This window comes from Nyctibius grandis, chromosome 2 (assembly GCF_013368605.1).
Source record: "Nyctibius grandis isolate bNycGra1 chromosome 2, bNycGra1.pri, whole genome shotgun sequence".
Classification (NCBI taxonomy): domain Eukaryota; kingdom Metazoa; phylum Chordata; class Aves; order Nyctibiiformes; family Nyctibiidae; genus Nyctibius; species Nyctibius grandis.
Genome location: NC_090659.1, coordinates 8,953,419 through 8,977,935, shown reverse-complemented (window position 1 = coordinate 8,977,935; position 24,517 = coordinate 8,953,419). Strand labels below are relative to the sequence as shown.

At 36.5% G+C, this 24,517-nt stretch overlaps 1 protein-coding gene across 1 annotated transcript in view; it reads right to left on the bottom strand.

The window, feature by feature from the left end:
* The window catches only part of GBE1 (1,4-alpha-glucan branching enzyme 1), a 163,611-nt gene that overhangs the window by 9,313 nt on the left and 129,781 nt on the right, over positions 1–24,517 (bottom strand). Inside the window, exons 13-16 of the mRNA XM_068417950.1 lie at positions 21,793–21,977; positions 20,580–20,708; positions 5,679–5,798; positions 3,829–3,891 (exon numbers count right to left, since the gene is read on the bottom strand). Of these exons, the coding sequence (XP_068274051.1) occupies positions 3,829–3,891; positions 5,679–5,798; positions 20,580–20,708; positions 21,793–21,977 (497 nt within the window). The remainder of the gene's footprint in view (positions 1–3,828; positions 3,892–5,678; positions 5,799–20,579; positions 20,709–21,792; positions 21,978–24,517) is intronic.

Sequence of the window (24,517 nt, the reverse complement as noted above, 5' to 3'; positions counted from 1 at the left end):
TGTAGAGAGCAATAAGGTCTCCCCTGAGCCTCCTTTTCTCTAGACTAAACAACCCCAGTTCCCTTAGCCACTCCTCATAAGACCTGTCCTCTAGACCCTTCACCAGCTTCCTTGCCCTTCTTTGGACTTGCTCCAGTACCTTAATGTCTTTCTTGTAGTACGGGGCCCAAAACTGAACACAGTATCAAGGTGTGGCCTCACCATTGTCGAGTACAGAGGGACGATCACTTCCCTAGTCCTGCTGGCCACACTATTTCTGATACAAGCCAAGATGCTGTTGGCCTTCTTGGACACCTGGGCACACTGCTGGCTCATATTCAGCTGGCTGTTGACCAACACTCCCAGGTCCTTTTCCACCAGGCAGCTTTCCAACCACTCCTCCCCAAGCCTGTAGCGTTGCACAGGGTTGTAGTGACCCAGGTGCAGGACCCAACACTTAGCCTTGTTGAACCTCATACAATTGGCCTTGGCCCATCAATCCAGCCTGTCAAGATCCCTCTGCAGAGCCTTCCTACCCTCAAGCAGATCAACATTTCCACCCAACTTGGTGCCATCTGCGAATCTACTGAGGGTGCACTCGATCCCCTCGTCCAGATCATTGATAATGATATTAAAGAGAACTGGCCCCAATACTGAGCCCTGGGGAACACCACTTGTGACCAGCCACCACTGGATTTAACTCCATTCACCACAACTCTTTGGGCCCAACCATCCTGCCAGTTTTTTACCCAGCGAAGCGTACGCACATCCAAGCCACGAGCAGTCAGTTTCTCCAGGAGAATGCTGTGCGAAACCATGTCAAAGGCTTTACTGAAGTCCAGGTAGACAATATTCACAGCCTTTCCCTCATCCACTAAGCAAGTCATCTTGTCATAGGAGATCAGGTTAGTCAAGCAGGACCTGCGGTTCATAAACCCATGCCGACTGAGCCTGATCGCCTGGTTGTGCTGTATGTGCCCCGTGATGGCACTCAAGATGATCTGCTCCATAATCTTCCCTGGCACTGAGGTCAGACTAACAGGCCTGTAGTTCCCCGGATCCTCCTTCCAGACCTTCTTGTAGATGGGCGTCACCTTTGCTAACCTCCAGTCAACTGGGACCTCTCCGGCTAGCCAGGACTGCTGACAAACAACGGAAAATGGCTTGGTGTGCACTTCTGCCAGCTCTGTCAGTACCCTTGGGGGGATTCCACCCAGCCCCATAAATTTATGTGTGTCTAAGTGGCATAGCAGGTCGCTAACCATTTCCCCTTGGATTATGGGGGTTTCATTCTGCTCCCCATCCCTGTCTTCCAGCTCAGGGGGCTGCGTACCTGGAGAACAACTGGTCTTACTACTGAAGATTGAGGAAAAGGAGGCATTAAGCACCTCAGCCTTTTCCTCATTCTTTGTCACTATATTTCCCCCCACATCCAATAAAGGATGGAGATTCTCCTTGGCCCTTCTCTTGTGGCTAATGTATTTGCAGAAACATTTTTTATTGTCTTTCATGGCTGTAGCCAGATTAAGTTCTATTTGGGCTTTGGCCTTTCTAATTTTTTCCCTGCATAGCCTCACAACATCTTGTAGTCCTCCTGAGTCACCTGCCCCTTCTTCCAAAGGTCATAAACTCTACTTTTTTTTTTTCCTGAGCTCCAGTCAAAGCCCTCTGTTCAGCCAGGCCAGTCGTCTTCCCCACCAGCTCATCTTTTGGCGCATGGGGACGGCCTGCTCCTGCATCTTTAAGATCTCTTTCTTGAACTGCATTCTTTATTTCTTGAACTATTTATTTCTTGAACTACAAACTTTCTTTCATATAATCTGTATATCTGTGCATGTCAGGGGAGAAAATAGTTAAAGACTACATCAGTCCCTTAAAATTCAATACATAAATCCTTATCAGGAAAGTTATTCAAATTAATATTTTCAAGGCTAAGGTCACTAAAAGCTTTTAGATCATTTCAGTCTATGTGAGTATTTTAATTTGTCAATAGACTCAAAGAAGCAGGAAGCTGCACTTTGACATTGAATAGTATACATTAAGGTCAAGGTTAAAAACTCAACCCAGCAATAAGCATATTCTTAAAATAAACTATAATTTCAGCTTCATTTAATGTGAAAAGATTGTATCAGTGGATGCCAAAAATAGAGAATCAGAAAAAAACAGTATCGGGGACAGCAGGAAAGGAATACTTTGACATCTATTTATTTTTTAACTAATTGGAAAGAACTGCAGAAAAAGTAAATCTATAAAAGCTGAAATATGTTAAACAATTATATTTCTCAATAAACTGCACACTACTTTGCCAATGACACAACATACTCTGCAATATTTCATTTAAACTGCTTATTACTCATTTCTGTTGGTGCATGAAGTATCAAAGTATAAACCCCACTGTTTTCGTATAAATCCTAACATTTGATGTGGTACAAAAATATTAAAGTTACTAGGACACACAGTGATAGCTAGCTCAATTTTACAGTAAAATTCAGTCAAGTTGGATCCTTAGAAAAGACTGACAAAACATTTTGAATGATGAATGTTATTAAAAATTCTTCTTTTTCTCCCTTCCCCCCACCCCAAATGTAAGTTTCACATCCAACTACAACCACCAAGTAAGGTATCAACAACTGACATCATACATGAAGGGGCACTAGGATCTGACAGGAGCTGAACTGTGTGTGCAGCACTTGATTTACAAAGAGATGGTAAGACATAAGCAAAACGAAAATTTTATAGAAGCACTGAAAAACCACACAACTTCTATTAAACATACCTCAAAAAAGACTATTAGGAGAATACCCCAGTGGAGACTTAACCAGAAATAAAACTGTGGTAAAAAGAGTCTATTTTCACAATGACAAAGTGGTTAACAGGTTGTTTTTAGGAAGTTTGATTATGTGGAAAATTATGTATATTTCATATATTTGTTGACAATCCAGAACAGAGCAAGCAGTGAAATGGAAAAATTAGATTGTAATAATTATTTAAATCAGTCATATTACAAAGGACTTTTTTTGTGCATTTTTTCTATGCAGTTTTCAAGGTGTCTCTGATGATTTTGAAATCTGGCCTTCTACAGCATTACTAAACAAACCTGAATCATCATCTACCTGTTCATCAACAAAACTTCACAGTGAAATGCCTAGCAGTGCTTACAAAGCTTCCTCTTCATCCAGGGTTCTTTGCTCCAGGAATTTCATATCTCCCTTCTCATTTTGCAATGTCACTTTGAATATTTCTTTTATTAGGCAATGCTTCTAGAATGAATCATGTCACATCTAATCTTCTATTTTTGTAACACGTTTGTGTGCTATTTAAGCTTGACTTGAGCAGCAGAATTATTGCATGTGATTTCATTTTGTCATAGCCCTTTGGGCATGTTTTGCTGACAATGTTTACTTATACACCTTAAAGGAGGTGCATCTGTCATTAGAAAAATATTTCTTTGAAATTTGTGGTGGAGGAGGAACTAAGATTTTTGAAACAAAAAACTTAAGTCTCATGCATTATGTAAAGAGAATAAGATAACTGTTAAACAGCAGGAAAAGAACCTTTATGAGTTCATTGGTGTGGCATCATACATTTTTTTAAAACAAATTTGAGGGGAAGACTTCTACTTGGATTTTCAAAACTGCAACTAAGACTAAAGCAACTCCTAAGGATGACTGATTACCCAAGAACTGGGATGTAAATTGCTATTTCAAATAAAACGTTGTTTTATTGTAAAATAGCAGCTGGAGGTATTTACTGTAACTTTTGTTCTTTCTACCTTGCTGAATTTAGTCAGGTTTTCCAGATTTTTTTCCCCAATTACTTTTATGTGTTGTCCTTTTACTAGCATTTTACCTCTATGTAGTGCTTGTAGCATCTTCTGGGCTGTTGGCTGAAGGTGGTCTGTGAATTGGATTGCTGAAGGACATAAAAGAAAGTTATCGTGACCCATGCTGCTGGGTTTCTTTCTGACCTAGAATTGCCATGCCACAGTTTATGCTGCAAAAGTGCATTTGCTGCTTTGCTTGTCACATGCCTTATCTTCCACATGCTTCTAGCAAACTGCATCTTCACATTTTGTCACATTTTTTTCTGTGTTAAATGACTTGCACTCACCACCTGAGGGTCTAAATGTGAAATATGCATTCCAAATTACAGTTAATTGGCTTGCAAAAGTTAAGTTAGTGGTAGATAATTAAGATGCTCTCCAATCACCAAAGCAAGGTATTTGAATTGGACACACGAAGGAAGAATTCTGGAAGCATTAATTTGCTACATAACCTTTGGGAATGAAATCTTAGAGACTTAGTTTCTTTGTGTGCAAATGAGCATAGATACTTACCCGCGCTATGAGGACATTGTCACATACACATACTTTAAAAAAAAAGTTCCCAAGATCCTTTACACCAAGCATGATGAAAGCACAAGAATTCTTTCACACAATAATTATTTTAAAACAAGCAAATGAGAAAAATGCCAATACCATTAATACAATAAAACAGGGTGAGTATGAGTGAGGGGGAGAGAGAGAGAGAGATATTAAAAGTGACAATAATTCTCAGGATTTTAGATCTCATGAGAGATGTTAAGATGTGACACTAGAAAATGAGGTCTCCATTCTGTCATGGAAGAGGAGTAGCCCACACAAATCAGTGCAGACACTCCATTTTTGTAGCCTGTTAAGATTACAAGTGTAACTTATTTACAGGTGTTTTCGTGTATAAATAAATCTATGCATAGAGATACACACCCCTTCACCCACGTGTATGTTTTAGATACGAAAATCTGGTCAGCAATAGAAGCGTTCTCAGAACTTTTTCAGTGAACTCTGCCTTAATTCACGGACTTTTTGAATCTTATTCTGTTGTGCTTGTGAACATATACACACATATACATACATGAATACATATATAAAGAAAGGGAAATATGTGTATTATGTGTATATATACATATATAAAGAATGGGGAAAATGACATTTAAAAATTGTTAATTGTGGTAAGTGGTGATTATGATTTCAAGATTAATTAAGAAAGGTAGAGTTTTTATTTGACACCATCTCAGCTAACAGAAATTGTACGCACGGATATGCCTCCCACTTCAGTCTGAAGTGATCTGTGGGCAAGTCTTTAGACATTACTCATATCACTTTAGGACTGGAAATTCTTGATGCGAACAGAGAAGGTCTGTTCTGTTTTGCAAAGTTTTTCTGTAAACTGAGGAGGAGAAAGCCCGTTGGCAAATGCATGATTTGCTATAATTTGTGTTTGGGGACTTAAGCAAACGATTTTAAGAAAGCAATGCAAGATTCAGTTTCTACAGAGCTTTAAATCACAAAGCAAGCATGAAGATGGAGTTTCTCAGACATGAAAATACAGCAAATGATGATATTAGAACTGACAATTCAAAAGCAAATTAGAAGGTTTTCATGCATGTTGGCAACGAATGTTGTGTGCCAGACACTGCAAGAATGCATGCAAATGTAATGTCAAAAGAGAAAAATCAGTTAACTTTATAGGTCATAATCAAATCATAACATTGTCATCTCTACTGTATTCATACAAAAGCTAATTTCAGAAAATAAATTTAAAAAAAACCCCACCACTCCCCAAAATACTCATAGAACAGACTCCTTATTTGTCCAAAGAATTTTAAAAGGTATTCAGATGAAAGTAGAATGGAAAAAAAAAAAAAAAAATCTTACTTACCATCAGTGAATTAGGCCGATAATTGTGAGGATACTCTGAAGAGAAGTACTCTGTACTGTGGTTCAGCCTTTGATGCCCTCCATATTCTGCAGCATCAGAATCCAGAAGCATTTTATACTTAAAAAATTACTGTTAAGGAACTATGCCAAATTACCGATAAATGGGAAATAAATCAAAGCAAAAAAAACCTAGAAGAACTGTTGCAACCTAATTCATGCTAATATACTCAATATAAAGCAAAAATAGTAATTAAAAAAATCGAAAAACTTAAGAGTGGAAAAATATACAGAACATATAGAAGGTGTATGACATTTTCTCTTGAAAATTTAATCTTAGCGTAGTGACTCATAGTAAAGAAAGTACCTTCCAGTCTCTTCTGGAGTCTTCCATGAATCATAATTTTACAGTATTAGAGCAGACACGCATAGCAGTTCATGGGATGAACTAGACTAAAGATGTACCACTAAAGAAAATGAGTGGATTAGAATTGCATTTAAGAAGTTATATAACTGTGACCATCAAAATCATCGATGTTTAGGAACATTTTACACTCTGTCAGAATCTGATCAAGTATTAACGACAAAAGCATATAATTTTACAGAAGAAAACCCACGACTCCTTTGAGAGTTTTTCAGAAAAGAGTTTGAATTATTATAGCACAGAGGAACCAAAGAAAGCTTATATTTAATGGAAGACCTTTTATGAGACAAACATTTGGACTGCAATTGTTAAAATGGGGTGAGTTATTTAACAAAGTGTAACAAGTTGGAATGCCTGTACAGATACTTAAAAGGATTCAAACAGATTTAGAAAAAAAAAAAAAAGATAACACTGAAAGAAGAAAAATCAGAAAATGTAAGGAAATAAACAAGGAAATAAAGAACTAATACATAATTAAAAGTCAATTTTTTCTTATTTGGGACAACAACAAATAGAATGTTTTAATTTTGTGATTATTTCAATACCTTTGAATTTCTTGTTTTGACATAATTAAACCACCATTTTCCCTCCTGAAGTTACAACAGAAAGACTCAATCTCCACTCCCCACTGCCCAAAACATACAAAGAGGGAAATAACAGTGCTCTATAATCCACAATCTGCTTCCTTAATTTTAAGGCATGGAAGAATCTTGTTTTGCTAGAGCTTGTATTTAATAGGATTAGGGAAGAGTGAAGCAACACTCTCTCAAGTCAGTGGTTCCTAACCTGCTCTTGGGCTTCTGTGTTTGCTTAACCTTTTGAAAATTGGTTAAAAATCTAAGAATTTTGATATTAACAGAATTGCTTTTATTTAAGTCTTTTTACACTACTCTTTTTATCAGATGAGTTTAGGAGCCGCCAGTCTTACTGATTTAAATCTCTAGCAACAAGAAAGACTGTAGTAGGATAGAACACACAAAACAGCCTAAATTAAAAGTAACTGCAAATTTACTCTGAGATGTTTCAGTTCAGAAGATTGCACAGGTTTTTCTGACAGAAGGCAAAGAAGAAGAAAAACAGATGCACGTAAGAAAAAAAGCAAAGCTGCCAATTAGCCACCAAATCACTAATGTTAAGTAATCCCTTCCCCAGAAGTATTTGCAGCAAAATGAGAGAAAGGTCCAGAACTGCCAAGTTAGGTGTTGATTTCTAGAGCGCAGGTACCAAAGGAAGACACAGCAGATCATCATGTTCTCCAGCAAAAATCTTCATTTTTGTTACCTTTTTTTTTTTTTTTTCTAAAAAAAGTTAGGTAAGTTATACTTTGCTAATTTTAAAACAATTTATCCCATTTCCTTAATCCAGGCTATAAAAGTATGTCTAGCAGTGCTCTCTAGCAATACAAAGTTAGTATCACTGCCTCTCCACACCTTGCAACATAGCATATTTGGTGTAAATACTGTTAATCAGATCCTGAATAATGGGTTCAAAAAGATTTTTAAGATCTTCACAAATTAGATATTTCTCAGGGAAAAATAACTAGTTTAGTAAGCATGCCCATTTGCCTTCCAACTTAAACCTCACAGAAAAGCCACTTTTCACATTTCAGAATTTTAGGAGAATCTAGGTTTTGGAAGACTACTTTCACAAAAACATTAAACAGGTGTGCATTTTAGTTAAGCACATAATAGAAATATTTTCTTTTGCAGTAGGGTCTCTCTCTTTTCAGCGACAGAGTGCTGGAAATACTAACCTGTACTCAGACTGAAAAAAAAAAAAGCTCAATTTCTGTTCAGTTTGATGCTCTGACTAAATTTCCTAACTACTACAGTGGAGGAGAGTAGCAAAAGCAATGAACTCTTGCACAGACAGAGCTAGAAATGGAAAGGCTGTCATTATCTACCACATTAATTACTGAATTACTATGCTTTTATGTTTTGAAATACATATTTTAATGCATTTTTTAAATTTAATCTCATGCATTTTTAATGACACATAAAACACCACGAAGTAAATGCAAATCATAAAATAGGATAATTTGTATTTTGTTGCTCAAACCCTACTATTGATAAAAGAATTCAAGTGCTATTTGTGGGGGGTGATGGTCAAGCATAATTAAAAGCTTTGCAGAAGAGCAGATAAGAATTTCTACTGACCAGTTGTAAAACGATGTAAGGCTTACTGAGTATTTATAAAGAAATTACTCTTTTTTGTATGGTCTGGTTTGACTCACATAAACATCTATTACAAATCAAATACATTCAAATAATATTAAGTACATTGGGTCCTCTGTATTATATATGACAGCCCTATTACAGAGATTACCTGTGTGACAGGTTATCCACCAAGTTAGAAAGTCTGGACACAACTGAGCAAGACTGGACATGCAGGAAAGGTAATCAAACATATACAAAAAGGCTGCAGGTGATCCTGATGGTTTCATCTTCATACTTTCATAATCTGTTTTAAAATCAGGATTAGGAACTGCTACAGTTTTGATTTTATTGTACAATGAAACATTTAAGCATCCATACTTCTGGTTCTTTGGCGCTTTGCAGGCATGCAACTAGAGCACGGGTGTGTATGTAAATATTTATTTTCTTTTTAACTCATATGTAAATCAGCTCTCATTTTCTCACTGCACTTCTCAATACGCAAAAGAATACCTAATAAAGATTTCACTTCTACCCCTTGCTACCATTTCTTAGCTAAAAGCAAAAGGATACGGTTCTGGCAACATAGATGGGACAAAGATAAAAGTACAGACCAAAAAGGATCAAAAATTGTGCTTAAAAACACTTAATTTCTGTCTGTATATAGAAACTTTCAGAAAGCAAATTTAAGCTAGAAAGAAAAAAAGTGTATGGACAACAGAAGACATGGGAATGCTTTTGAAAAGCTTTTGATCCTTTAAGCAGTCTTGGGATCAGCCGACTGTCCTGAATCAGTTATAGTGGCAATGATAGTAACACTGGCATGATCCCACGTCTAAGCCAGCTGGAAATTATAAACGACAAGATTAAATTTACTCACTCTCATTACACCCACATGGATTAAAAGATTTACTCACAAAAGTAATGGCTAAAGGTAACCCTGGCTGCTTTGTTTAGGGGTGTGCAGAGAAAGCTTTGGGTGTTTTTTGGTTGGTTTATACAAACAACTTTCTCAATAAAGCCTTTTTCAATATTTCCTAAAGGAAATCCTTTACACAAGTAGCTACAGTATATATGCTCTCATAGTTGCACACAGCATAAAAAAAGCCTATCTCTTCTTAAGAAGCCTATGTCTTGTTAGATAGTTTCAAGTATTTACTTATTGTTCAAAACAGTAAAAGCTGTACAAAAAGCAAGAGATATTTAACTAGGGCATTTGAAACACCATGTAAAAATGCAGAAAAAAAATCCCTCTCCACTCCAGCCCGAAATTCATTGTCATGGATTTTTGAAGGAAAATAGGGTCCGGAACTCCTGAAACAACAACAGCCAGTTTGCACTCTATACATGAGATTTTGTACTATGCATTACAGAAAAAGAGAGCTTTTTAAACACGCAGAAATGGAGAAAGGAAATAAAATTTCTTATGGAAAAAGTTAAAAAGTTTCTGTATCCACTTTGACCCAGCACTCTAATACAGAAACAGATATTACAGGAAGGCTTTCCTCTTTCTAATACAAGTTATAAAACAGTAGAGTAAAAGAAAATTTTTTTTTCCTCATTCATTAACAGTGCTGTGTAATACCAAAGTGCTGAAAATTTCTATCATTATTGAAACAAGACACTGAATTAAAACAGTTCAAGCACTGTTCAAGGAAGAATTAAAAAATAAACCCCCAAATGCAGAAAAACATCCCCAATTTAAAGTGAACTAAAAACTTTCTAAATCAACATGTCTGCCTAGATGTTCTATATACCTTCTTCTAAAAGTTAAAAATATATATATCCTGGTGAAAGCAGCGTGTTTTCAGATTTTACCTCTTGCAAAAACATTAAGAAGCAGTAGTGACAGTAGAACATGCAAATAAAATGCTGGAGCACTAGTCACTGTAATTTTAATGTTAAAGTATTGGCCACTTTAGTGGTCAAACCAAGGCTGACTCCATCTGATGCCAAGTGTTAAACAGCTTCTTAGCATGCTTAGTTTATTAGCTACGTGTACAGTGATGGCATAAGACAAAAACTTCTAAATCCTTAATGTGTTGGATGTATTTTGACAAATCCAACCCTCAAAATCTTGGAAAATACTTTTGCCCATCTTAGATGAAAATCAAAGGCCGGCTTTCAAATACTGTACCAGCATTTCTTCTTAGCCTTGTTTTGGAACTAGCATGCAAGCTGAATGATCTTCAATATTGTAATAAATGGATTCTCAGAGGTCAAGTTGAATAAACTGGCAAAGTAATGTAGAATAACACACACCAGCATTTAACAGCTGAATATACAAGTCTTTTCAACTTCGCTCATTAAAAAAAGTCACTCTAAGTCAACAATGTAGAAAACTACAAATTACTAAGGAGCAACCTTTATGAAGTGTGGATTAGAAACCTATCATTAACACATCAAGATTTCCTTGTACTACTTTGATTTAGAAAATTAAACACAAAAATAGCTTCTCCTGTTTTTTTCAGCAATTCAAAATTGGAAACTACACAAGGCAAAATATGACGTTCATAGATGTAGGTTTCATATTTTAATTGAAGCTTTCATAGTTATCAATCACCACCAGAAGTGCAAGTGTCCTTAAATACACCAGTAGAGTACATATTATCTGAAATTACATTTTTTCTTTACTTAGGCACATTTTTCTCTTTTTTTTTTTTTAGGTACAACCAGACATTCAGATATGCCCGGCCTCTTCTCCCGGGCAACTAGCGATAGGACAAGAGGACACAGCCTCAAGCTTCGCCAGGGGAGGTTCAGGTTGGACATTAGGAAGAATTTCTTTTCAGAAAGGTTTATTAGACATTGGAATGGGCTGCCCAGGGAGGTGGTGGAGTCACCATCTCTGGATGTGTTTAAGAAAAGACTGGACATGGCACTTAGTGCCATGATCTAGTTGACAGGGTGGTGTCAGGGCAATGGTTGGACTCGATGATCCCTGAGGTCTCTTCCAACCTGGTTGATTCTGTGATTCTGTGATATAAGATATCATGTTATTTTTCCTCTAGGTGAATCTGTCTCAGGAGACAGAAGAGAAACCCTCGCTGGTTTCACTTTGAGAACTTACTATATTTCATAGGTAGAGCTGTGTGTTTATCTGTTGCCCTTGAAGATGCAACCCAGTGTTATTACAAGAAAAAATCAAAATCTAATTAATTCAATTCAGGGTAGCTCATAGAATAAGTTAATTCACCATCTCTGCTCAAAACTGAAACTGACTGCACACAGAAATAGATATACAATGAAAAAGTGAAGTGCAATGCTTTAAAAGTGCCATTTTGTTGACTAAGTGACTTACCTCTTGTATGCTTAGACATGCATATTGAACTGGGAGTGGAGAGTCAGAACCAAGGAACTGATACTTACCTTTACTAGTACAGCTGCAGGACAGAAAGCAAGCATATACTGAACTTCCCTCTACTCCATGCATTCACTGGATTCTCATGTTCAATGTGAGAGACTAGGGGAATCAGAAGGTGTGTCTACTTTAATATTTAAGATGGGCTTTGGAGTACACTTTTGGAGCAATACTCCTCCTCATCAACCCTTACCATGCTTTGGTTCATGGTTCAGAGCCAGTTTTCTGTGGGTGTGGAGGGGGTTTTTTTGGGTGTCGTGGATTTGTGTTTGTGGGTTTTTTTTTTGTTTGTTTGTTGTGTTTGTTGTTTTTTTTTTTTAACATTTACTCCTCTTTAAGAACTTTTCTGATAGCAATAACACAAAAAGCTGTGAAAAGCTGCTATTTAGGAAAAACACTGATAAAAAGTTGTAAGTTAATGAGAGAAGAGAGCTCACCTAGGCAAGAAAGGTGACCTACACTTACCACAGGAGTTTACCCACAGAATGGTAGGGCACAATATCATAAGCAAGTCAAGGAGAAAAGACAAGTCACAGGATGGGATCATAGGGATGGGAACAACAATGACTTAGGCTGCAAGGGACCTCTGGAAGTCGGCTACAGGGTCAGATCAGATTGCTCAGGGCTTTATCCAGTAAGCTTCTGAAAATGTCCAAAGATGGAGCCTGCACAACCTCTCTGGGCGACCTGTTCCAACACTTTCTTGTCAGCACTGTGGACAAGTTTCTCTTAGGAAAGGCAAGATCTCTGCTATTCACAGAATCATAGAATCAATCAGGTTGGAAGAGACCTCTGGGATCATCGAGTCCAACCATTGCCCTGACACCACCATGTCAACTAGACCATGGCACTAAGTGCCATGTCCAGTCTTTTTTTAAACACATCCAGAGATGGTGACTCCACCACCTCCCTGGTTAGACCTGTAGCTAGGAAAGCAGTACCAAGATTGCAATAATCCCCATCCCCATTGGGTACTCCAGTTCAGATTTAGATTAAATTTAGTGGCAACACGATCTACATTTTCCCAACAGCGAAAGACACCTGGTAGAGAATGCTATTCATTGCCTGTTTTTCAAAAGTATGTAGAGAAGCTGTTGGAAAAAGCGCCCAGATGGAGAAGTCACCAGGATGACAATGAATATGACATATGACTTTCATGTACAAAGGCACTAGCTGGTTTGAGAAGTCAAAGGCAACAGTAATAAGCCAGGATCAAAGGAATATATTCACCCTACAGAAAGCAAGAACAGATAAGCCATCCTGGCAGCAATTTTCATTGCCAAAATACTACCTGTAAAATAAAAGAAGAGATCCTGGCAACAAGTGGAGACAAGAAACAAAACGAGAAAAAGGAAAGCCAGGCACACCAACAGCTGTAGAACTGACAATCTCTCATGATGGATTGAAAGAAAGGGAAAGGATATCAAAGACCAGCAATTTCTTGAAGAAATCAATTTTGTAAAAAACAAGCTATAGGCACAAGCATAATTTATGAATTATTAATATGCACACAGAACAAGAGAAACGGCCACAGATCAATATGGCTAATTAATGAACTTTTCATTCACCTCGTATCCTAGAAAGAAGCCTATAGAAAGTAGAAACTCATTTTCAAGGTAGGCATAAAAGAATACAAAGACAATAATACAAAAGCTAAAGGGGCAAAATATAGGCTATTAAGACAGATTAAAGAAAACAAGAACTTAGTCAATTAAATGCATCATAAACACAGGGAAGATGAAGGAAAGTAGAGATGCAAGAGGACTGTAAAGAGTCTGAAGTGGTTAGGCCCTTTTGTTTTTAATAATTCTTGAATTCCACTGAAAAAACAAGCATTATTAATTTCAAGATGAACTGTACTGCTGCTCCTCCTCTCCACACACTCCTAATTTTGGAGAAGACTAAGGGGTCAACCTAAAATGCAGAAAAAGCATATTAGAGAATATTTGGATTAATTTTCTAATTAAATTAAACACCTTGGCCTGATGAACTTCAGCTCAGGATATTTAGAAGACAGTTGAAGCCATTTAGCACTCAACTCATGGTACAATTCTGAGGAGGAGGGGGGAGTACTGTACCTTTTTTGCTTCAATCAAATATGGATGCTTTTTGTTTAAGACAAATGTAAATTTATAGATATGTAAATCCATATTAGTTGGTAATCATGAACATAAAATTCTGATTTACTTTTGTGCCAAGGTAACAAGCATTGTTAAAAAAAGGGGGCGGGGGGAGGTATATATACATATAGCTTAATTATAATGAGACTTCCAACACTGCAGAAAAATTGTTTAACAAAAATCGGAGTGGGATCTTATGGAAGGGAAAGGAGTTATTTCTGAAATTTTTAAGCCCCTTTTCCTGTTCTTTCTCCCTCCTTTCAGCCATGTTCCTTTTGAATAGAGGAAAGAAGGTTTCTGTATTGAATTTTTACTGCAGACAGGCCTTGGAATCAACCACTGCCCCACAGAAAGGTATAGTCAGTATTAAAAAAAAAAAACAAAAATGGAAACTTATGAATGGTTTCCCTGTTAACATTCAAAATTTTATCTACAGTCAGAGAACTAGAGACAGGTGACCTAGATGATTATTATTCATCTATCTCAAAACTGAAGCAAATTAGGCAGAAATAATTTGTTAGCTCAAGCTGCCTGTTTCTCATGAAAAGTCTTCTGAAAGAGCATAATTTATGAAGTGAAATTCCAGCATGAGCATAGAAATGTTTTCCTTTTTCCTTCACATAATGAAACAGAAATCAGGCAATAGCAGATGCTGCTCTTATAGTCAGACACACTCATAGTTCTAGAAACCTGCATCTTTTCCTACACAGATCGGAGATGTATTCCCACATTAGTATGCTATATTTCTTATTCACACCTATTAACCATAATGTATCAACTACCTCGATGGAATTTGGCATTTGGCTGATCTTAAATTAAGTCCTTTCTCTCCACGTGCCAGATATCCCCTGAATTCTAACAGGCAGGGACAGCTACATAACCGCACTTCAAAGCAGCCTGCAAAGCTGTGCCTTTGCCTTCAGCAACCGCACGCCGGTGACTCATTCCAGTGACCTTATTTGCTCATTAGAAGCTCTAGGTGCAGGTTGAAAATGTCAGAGAGACTGAATTAATCTTTTATTTTTTTAAAAAAGTGTATTTTTGTACCATTTTGACGACAATATTTGTGATACCTCAGGTCTCATCTAGGTATTTACTTACGGACAGCTCTGACTTCAAACGTCTTTTATGCACCCTAAATTCACACCAGCAAGTGTACAACTCTGGTATTTATTCACTCTAGCATAACAATGCTTTGATATGTTATGTTACGTAAAAATGGCAATATTTGTAGCGAAGTAACCATTTTTTCCCATGACATTTTCTTCCTGCTTGCACTTTAGCAGTATATGACAACACGAAATGTCAAGATACAGAGATAAGCCAGTAGCAATTCGTATTGCTCAACAACACTTACAGACTTCCACGTTCACATATAAAATTAAGGTCTCAGTCCTTGAATATCTCACACTAGGGTACATAATCTTAGGAGAACAAGATGTAGAATGGAGCAACCCAATGTCAAGGAAAGTAAGTCAAGAGAGAAGACTGTGGTATAAAAGGGAAGGAAAAACTGACTCCAAGCCAGCTGTGACTCTTCATGCAGCTATTGACTGGCCAACTGTTGAGAAAAGGACTTTCCAAACCAAGTGGGACCAGAAGGACTGTAATGTCTACCGACTACTCTTCTAAAAGTACAATAAGGTTTGCTACGCCAACAGCCTACAAATAAAGAACAGCTGAAAGAAGAATGACATTTTCAATGAGATCAGAACAGAGGACTGCCTATAAAAGTGTGGGCCAGAGAGGCAGGAAGCTCTATCTTTTAACATACCTGGTAACATATCTGAGAAGCTATACATGATAAGAGCTTAGTGATACATATTACTACAATATACTGATATGCCAAAGCCATCCACTTAATAAAGGCAAATTTAATGACAAGTGTTACATGCACTAATTTAACTAATTCAATCCACTAAACAAACTTAAACCTACGCAGCGGAAGGATCATCACATTTCCTGCAATTCCCAATATCATTCAGATAAACTTTTTATTAAAAAGAATTTAATCAATATACTATAGTAATCTGCTCTTCAGGCTTATTCAATAACTGCCGCAGTATCAAATTAAAAATCCACCAATTTCTTAGAAAAACCCAGAGTAACAACAAACTTCTGCTTCCTGTTTAAGTTCCAAAGGGATCATAAAGACTTCCTTAGAGTGGAGAAGTTGTTCTGAAGATTTAATGTCATATGTGACCATATTTCCTAGTTATAGGCCACATTTTTTTTTAAAATCTCAGGTTAAAAGGTTCCATTACAAAACTATACATAAAATTCATGGCTCTAATTGCAGGACAAGAGTTAGAAAGAAAGCTGGTCAATATTTAAAAATCATGACATATTTAAACAAAATAGATACTAAAACTCAGCCTGCTGGATGTTGGCAGGGAAGAAGAAAGGATGGTGAAAGCAAGAACAGGAGGGCAATAGTGACTGTTAACTTTGGGATATCTTTCATTTAAAAACTGATATTATAAACAGTTCTTCATTGTTTCTATACTATGAATGTTTCACTACTCTAAAATATTGATATAATAAGAAAACTTTGTGATTTGTTTTGTTTGCCTGATGCAAAGTACTGTTCAAGTCAGCTATTCTTGATTAATAGCTTAGAAATCTTAGCCAAGAAAGACCTAGCATGTCTAAAAGAAATGAACGCACATAACTCTCCTAGTTAGGTGGAATATAAAGTGGACTTCCTATGGACTTGTGTGGTTGATAAAATACTTGATATCCTTTAACCTTCAGTTCTAAAAGCCAAATCCTTCTTGAATTAAGTACTAAAAGAAGCCTCAATCTCCTTCATGCTCTGGAAATCATGCTATCCTATTCTTTTGAACTGTCTCACTTTTACCAGTCTTAGAAAGATTACAGAACTAGTGTAAGTTAGCCCCTGTTTACTGCTAACAGCTTACATAGTTACCAACACTACAGAAAAAAAGTAGATCCAAATCTGAACAGCACTGTCACCCACACGCTAACTTTTGCCTTTTGATCTTGCAACCAGAGGAGCTATGAATAGAGTAGAGAATTTTTAGCGTATGCTGCTACAAACAGAATCACAAATATTACACATGGACTCCTCACCTGCGAGAAGTGAGGCAATTTCAGTTACTTTCTTTCATCATATGCTGCAGTACCTCAGATGTGACGTCACTTAAGACCATGTATACAGTTCGTTACCACTACTCAGCTAAGTAGAGGATGCTCAAGGAACTGCTGTAACATGATTCTGCTTTTGAGCTTGGTTTTCAGTTTTACATCTCCTCCATTCAAATGCCAAAGTATTAGGTCTATCTAGTTTCATTAAGAAGAAGTTTCCTGAAAATAAGCAATTATGATGATGAGCACGTAAGTGCATTGCATACCAGCTATTACTAAGGTTTCAGCAGTTCTCTAATACACTTGATGGTAGTTCCATAACTCCAGGGTTTTCCTTGGGTTAGAAGCAAACTTTTTTAAATAGGAATGGGTTAATGGAGAGTTACTGTCTTCATTATCAATGAAAAGATACTGAGAATGCAACTGGTAGATACAGTACTGCTTAGCTTTCTCCTAGACAGAATGAAAAAATAAAGGTGCTTATGAGCCAAATGAAAAGGTTTTGACCTAAGTTAAACTTGCTTTTCCTTTTTCATCCCTTTGTTATTTTCTCCTCTTTATGTACAACAGTTTAAGCAGAAATATTATGATTTTTATTTCAACAATCAACAGAAGCCATTGCAACTTCCTAAATTTTGTTTCAGGAAAGTCTGATGAAGATACATTCGATCTGCTTTTACAACCTAGAACTACAAATTTCGGGCAGCTAAATTATTTGTTCAAACAAAAACGCCCAATTCTAGCAAAGTTTTTCTATGAGATATTTTTTTCAGCTGAGAGGAGGTTTTCTATTCTCCTGGCATGGGAAACACTGCTGTGTTCACCTTGAAGGACAACCATGCAAAACACTGCAGCTTTTGAAACCCAAAGATTGTTTCAGACCAGCTCTGAGAACCAGAACTTGCACAATCTCTTGCGATATGTCTGCCTCAGTACGTATGTTATTCAGAATGATTTGCATCTTCAGAATCCGAGATACTGGAAGGAAGAGAAGGTTTCTAACTTCAGACTTAAAAACACAAGGTTAAATCAGGCTGAGAGACAGCTGGCAACAGTTCCCTCCCAGAGGGTTTCAGGAATTTCCCCTGGTTCACGCGTTGAACTGCCACAGAATAAAATGAATAGGGGAAGGTTGCAGAAAAGATGATTTATGGGAAGATTCTACATTTGCAATTCCCAAGTGAGAACACTAAGTTAAAAGAACTACTTTCTCTCACAGTTGCAAACAGTACAACACCATACAAGGGGACAGCTGCTTCCTTAACCAAATGAACAAAGCTCTCGGCGGAGGTGCATGTGCACTATGTTTCACAGAGAAGAGCAGCAGCAGCATTCAGAGCCCTCCACTCCCACCAAGGGCACCGGAGCACGTCACTCACCGAGGACAGAGAACCACAAAATCCACTGTTCACTTGGGGCAGGAGGGGTTAGTCAGACAAAACACCTTAACAAAATCAAATACACTGATGATAACTGGCAGTTCCATTAGCAATAAAAACTTTAGGTTAGTGAATGAAAAGCTAATATGGATCTCTATGCTTTAAACAAAGGCCTTTTAAACTTAAACTATCTATAATATATGATGTAAATAAAATTATACTGCATACACTCAAAACACAAGGATGTGTACTGACACTAACATATTAAAAAATACAATATAAACTGCAAATATGAAACATCATCTGTATGCCTTGTTTATATCATACTTGTTTTGAACACACTTGAGCTGTTAAGTTTCAGTATGATTTTCAGTGAACCAAAGTAAACATAAAGGATGTAAAAAATACCTGATCATCCGCTACTAAGTGAATGGCAAACATTTTCCAATTAGTTTCTGCTTACATTAAAAAAAAATTAAAAAAAAAAATCAATTAGCAATGACTGTTTCTGGCCAAGATACAGAGAAAAGCTGTTTCAATGCCAAGAGTGAACTAGCAACAGACCAACTTATTGAAACCCAATTGGGCTTGATTTGCTAAGTAAAGCCAGTGAAATTTTGCAATTTGCTTCAGAAGAGCTACTACAAAGCAGGCTCAGCTGAAACAGAAGCAACACATTCAGGATCCTATACAAACAGTAAATGCCTAATTTATAAGGAGAAAGGTGATTCCGGTGGTGTAAAACAGATGTATGAAACGTTTCTGAAAAGACTGAAAAATTTAGTGCACTGATAAAAACCAAAAGGCTGCTTGTGTTAAATATGTAGTCAACAAACCAGTCATAAAAATATTTCCATAAACATAAAGAAAGCCCAACTAGTTTCAGAGGCCTGAGCACAGCTTAATCTCATCTTAGCTCTAAGTGCCACGGAGTAGAATTTTTGTAACAATGTGTGCAGGGCATTAACACACCCAGAAAAAACAATGCCTAGGTATTCAATTAGTTTAGCACAAACCAGAAAATGAAGTTAGGAAAACAGCCTTTGTATATAATCATAATTAAATATAAGCCTGATGAAGATGTGCTATGGAAAAAAGAGAAAATAAGTGGCACAAAAGTTATTAAGAGTGAGATTTAAAAAAATATTTCTTAAGCATTTCTGATAACGGAACCTCTAGCAGCATCTCTGAAAAAGAAAGGCAGAAAGTGAACAACAAAATCTGAATTGGATTTCCTCATATCCATATAAGTATCACAGCAAAAAAGTCACACAGTCATGCTAGTTCTGTCACATGTTATAGTCCTTAACACTGAACTTACACCTTTTCCATCTGCAGAACTCAAAGAATTTCATACAAGACAGATGAAGTGTGGTAGCATCAACTCAAACAGGTGAATACCTGAAGCCTATGACAGTCAGGTATTGGTATATCTCAACACCAGATTAAGATTTTACTACTGCAATTTACTACCTCATTCTGCCTTTGCCAGGAGTTCCTGTAGCATCACAGAGGTAGCAGAAGAAAGCACTGAAGAAGGTGGGTTTGACTTGATGTTTCTAAACCAGAATCCTGCTAAGTTCCTGAGACCCTGTAGGTCAATTCAGTAGAGCTCAGGAGTTAAGAGTAACACGGTGAACTAAAGCAACTCAAATATGGCAGTAGTTTCCTGAAATTGCTAATAAATAAGAAGAGAGTAGGCCAAAACTGGAATTGCAGTGCTTTAAACTGACACCACAAGATTCACTAGAGTATGTCTGTCAAAGGACTCGAAATAAACTGAGTTTGGGCAAATTAAATTCCTCTGGCAAGTTAACATTAATTTTTTGAATCTCCCTCAATGCTAAGAATTTGGACACAAATGCAAAACCAGCCAATTACTCAAGAGTAATAATTTACTGCTCAGCTGAGTTAAGAGCACATTCTGAGTCCACCCCGTTATAAAACAGAAATTGTAAAACCTTCCTGATGAAGGTTTAAGCTAATGCATTTTCCTGTGTGACTGTGTGCACAGCCTCATCTTACTGTGGTCACTTTCAATAGCTTAAGAAGCAGGACTTACTTGCTTTTTCATGCCTCAACATAATTCCAAAGAACAAGGCATCACAAGGAAAGCTTAACACATAGTCTTTAAATTGTAATTTTTACTTTTGGTTTCTACAAAATGACCTCTTATGAAGAAGGCAAATCTCTAAATTAGTTTTTTGCTGTACACTAAGAATTAAAGCAAGATCATACTGATGACAAGTAAGTGCTTTCTTACCTTTTAACTACTGTTTGCATTCAGATTAGAAAAAAGAAATAAGTTTTCAACTTCTGAAGATTTCTGTACAAGCAAAACAGTAAAGAAAAGGATATTTTCCTGGAGCTTCAATACCCACTCTGTAGTCCACATAACTTTGATACGGATGGAAGTTGAAAATAAAAATGAGACCTGCTCTCTCAAATGCTATGACCTTATTGGATTCATGCTTTTCAGTCACATAGCCCTAGGAAAGAAAAAAATAAAAATCCAATAGTAAAAATTATTTAATTTCTAACTGAATTAACAAAAAAAGAAAAAACCCCACAGCTTCTATACCTCATTTAAAGTAAAACAGTCAAAGATTGAAGGAACATAGATAAGGGCATTAACATGCAAACTGAAATTGTTTACTTCTGTATTGTCACAAAAAATTTTTGATTACTAAACTGCAGCTTAATTTTTATCAGGCAATGTAAAATTAAAGATGTAGAAGCATGTTAGGTATAGAGCACTTGAAAAATTATTGCTCAGAGATTGGTAACGTGGTCTTTTTATCACACTTTCCTTTAGCAAAAAACAGATTCCTTTTATGAAATCAAATCTTCAGTTTAGTTGTTATGGGGATCTGCATCATACCTACTGTTAGTAATTCAGAAAATGAAGCACTGGATATGTTTTTTGGTTTGTTTTTTTAAAATCTGTGTGAGAAATAGCTTTGATAAGCCACATTAAACTGCTGCACATACCACCTTTGTTCTATTTGCTAAAGCCATTAATAAATAACTAGACATCAATTTAAAAAAATTCTTTGAAGTGGATTATGACCAGTACGAAATAATTACACACTGAGAAATTACAATAATTGAGTTGCTTTGATAGAAAGTACAGTGCAATATTTGGGTAAAAAAGGTAAATACAAAAGTGACAGGTTGAAGACCAGAAGACTAACTTACACTATACTCTACTGAAAGTGCTTTCTCAGTAACAGAGAAATTATTTATATAAAGTAAATAGTCAGAACAATTTACACTTTCCCAAAGCAATCCTTGGTTGGATTACAGACAATTTTATAGTCTGCTTTATCCGATCTGCAGTTACTAAAAAAAAGTAGCAAAAATAATAGGAAAAGAGCTTGCTATGAAGCTAAAAGGAGACTGTTTCAGATTTCTATTATCTGTGGAAGATATTTCAGTGACATGTTTTGACAACTTGAAATATATGGTGGGGCATTACACAGTGCATAATAAAGTGCTGTTTAAAATTTCTGCATGCAAATTTGGTATTGTTGGTATTCTGAACATGTACCCAACTTAGCATATACAGCTTACCGGGGGAGATGCAAGCCAGCCAAATCTTTCCTCCAATTTATTCATATCTTTATCAAATGTATTTAGGAATCTATAGCGAAGAAGTTCATCCTCAGTAAGATTAAACTGTCTTCTGGCATAGTGGTAGCTCTCATTATTCCCTTCTCTGGGGAAGTCAAGCCACTCTGGATGTCCAAATTCGTTACCTGTATTTAAAAATATTAAGGATCGTTGAAAAAATACACCAAAACCACAGAAGTAAAATACAATAAAGTATATTTCCTTTCTACAAGTTTTAAATTCCAAAGAATAATTCTCCATATAGAATTTGGTCATTTTATTATTAAAATGTCTCTCAGAACCTTCATGCTTGTCAACAGGTTGTTTTGGCCAATAAAACTACCAGAGCAAAAGATCTATGGCCTCCAGGGAAAGTATAAAGTGGAGAATGAATTATAACCTCTATTTTATCATGCCATGCTTAAAAATTTCTCATTCCCATCCCTTAATAAGGGCAACAGAAATTCACTCAACCAGGATACAAATTTTAGAGTCACTATGAAACCTAAAAACATCACTTTAACAGTAAAAATCCATTGTTTTAGAGCACTTAACAAAAGTCAGTGCTACCATTCAAATGGCCACAGAGACAGAAATCTCCCATTTTATCAAGTAAAATTCAAACAATCAAAAGACCAGTTGGATGCACTTTGACGACTTTTTTTTTTTTTTTTTTTTTTTTTTACTTTTTACCCTGCCTATAAATACTGTCTTCATTGTTTCCAGTGGTATTAAAAAAAACTATTAAAAAAGATGACTTGAATCTCGGTTCCTCACTTCCTAGAAAAATTCAAAGAGGCATCCTAGTTCAAGTAGCAGGGTAGATTATAAAGAATAAAGCACAATCCTTAATGATGATGCATTCAGGATTTGATACTGAAAACGAGTGACTTAAGGGGTGTGACAGCTCAGGCATCTAACAGTATGTCTCAATTCAGCAACTTTGCAAGGTGAGCTCCTTTTCCAAACATAACACTCAGCGTCATGAGCACCAGAGACAATTTCAGGTTGGGATGAAGCATGTTTGAGTGCTCAGTTCCTCTGTGTGACCACTGGTTCAGGTCCCTTTGCATGTGTGTAAATGCCATTGTATTTTAATTTGGGTTTCTATAGCAGTAATCTCATCCTGATTAGCCCATGTGACTACTGAGTAGACTTCACTTTAGACAAGGAATAGGTTTATTCATACTTAGATCACACTCTATTAAAAAAATAAGGAAAAAAGTTGTAAATTAATCAAGAAAAACCTTAGCTTCTCTTTTGTTGAGTCTCCGAAGTAAATCTCAGCTGTCAAAGCTAAAGATTTGCAGCAACACCTCTTTTGGGACTCAGTATTTTGAATTACTTTCAAATATCCAAAGTTTTCTTGTTTTATATACTGTCGTTATTACAGTTTGAGACACAAATGGACTTAACGGTTCTACGCCGTGCTATAACCCACTGCCTAGCAGACACAGTCATTTTGGACTACTCATTTTAGACAGGACTAAAATGCGTGAAGTACCTTGGAAGTTAAACACACATTTGAAAGACTATGATAGCTGACTTATCACAAACCTTTCAGAAATTACACATAACACCTACTCACCATAAAACAGAGACAAGTGGTATATGCGAAAATATGTATGGGAAGTAAGACGATCAAATTTAAGAGGTTTTCTATTTAAAACCAAAAAGATCCTAACATTTCTACACGCAGTTACTCAAGTTTTGTCAATAAACTGGAGTTCTGCGGGCAGACGAAGGGCAGGGATGCTCAGAGAAGGCAAGCGTTGTTTCCTGGATGGATACCCTGCATGTGCAGCCACCACCTGCTGCCTCGCACGGCCTGTGCTGCCTGGAAGGCCCAGAGGATACGGTCAGCAGTGACAGCGATGAATTTAGATTTTCAAAGTGATTTTTGTGTATTTCCATGCTTCATGGGAACAAAGAAATGAACACAGAACAAAAGAGAAAGGCTGCATATATATTTAGGAGAATCCTTCACAGTGGTATCCGTTTTGTAAGCAAACTGACAAGTTGTAAATTAAATTTCCCTTTCAAAAGCTAAACCACTAAATTTCATATTCAGCTCAAAACCAGAGACAAATATAAAAGAATCAGAATCACAGCAGGACTTCGAAAATGACCTTGGAATAATGCTGGACTGAGCTCTTAAACTGTGCTAACAATACGGTATGGAAAATGATGAAAGATATTGCTACAAAACAGACACTGTATCTACCCAAATACAATATTCTCTTAAGAGCTGGGCAAGGTATTACCTTCTTTTGTGATCTACGTACTATTGAAAAGATAGACTACATGAGATAGCTCAGTTAAAGATAGCAAAAAACATCAGAAAGTCAGAGATGACATGTATCTTGAAAAGATAGCCAAGGAAATCGTACTTATTTGTTCAACATAAAACCAGGAAATAAGCAATAGAAGATAGCAAATAAATTAGACTAAACTAGCCCATCATTTTAATAGAGTATTTCACCTTAAGCAGAGCATGTCTCCTTCATGTTTATACCATATACCAGCTCCCCCGCCTCCACTCGCTTTGCCTATTTCCCCACCACAGTTGTTTGAATGCTGCATTTTGTTCTTTTGTATTTTTTTAAAGAACAATAGAAATGCAGCAAAATACAAAAGCAATGTGATTCTTCTAGCCATCACTAATGCTCATTAAGAAAAAAAAAGA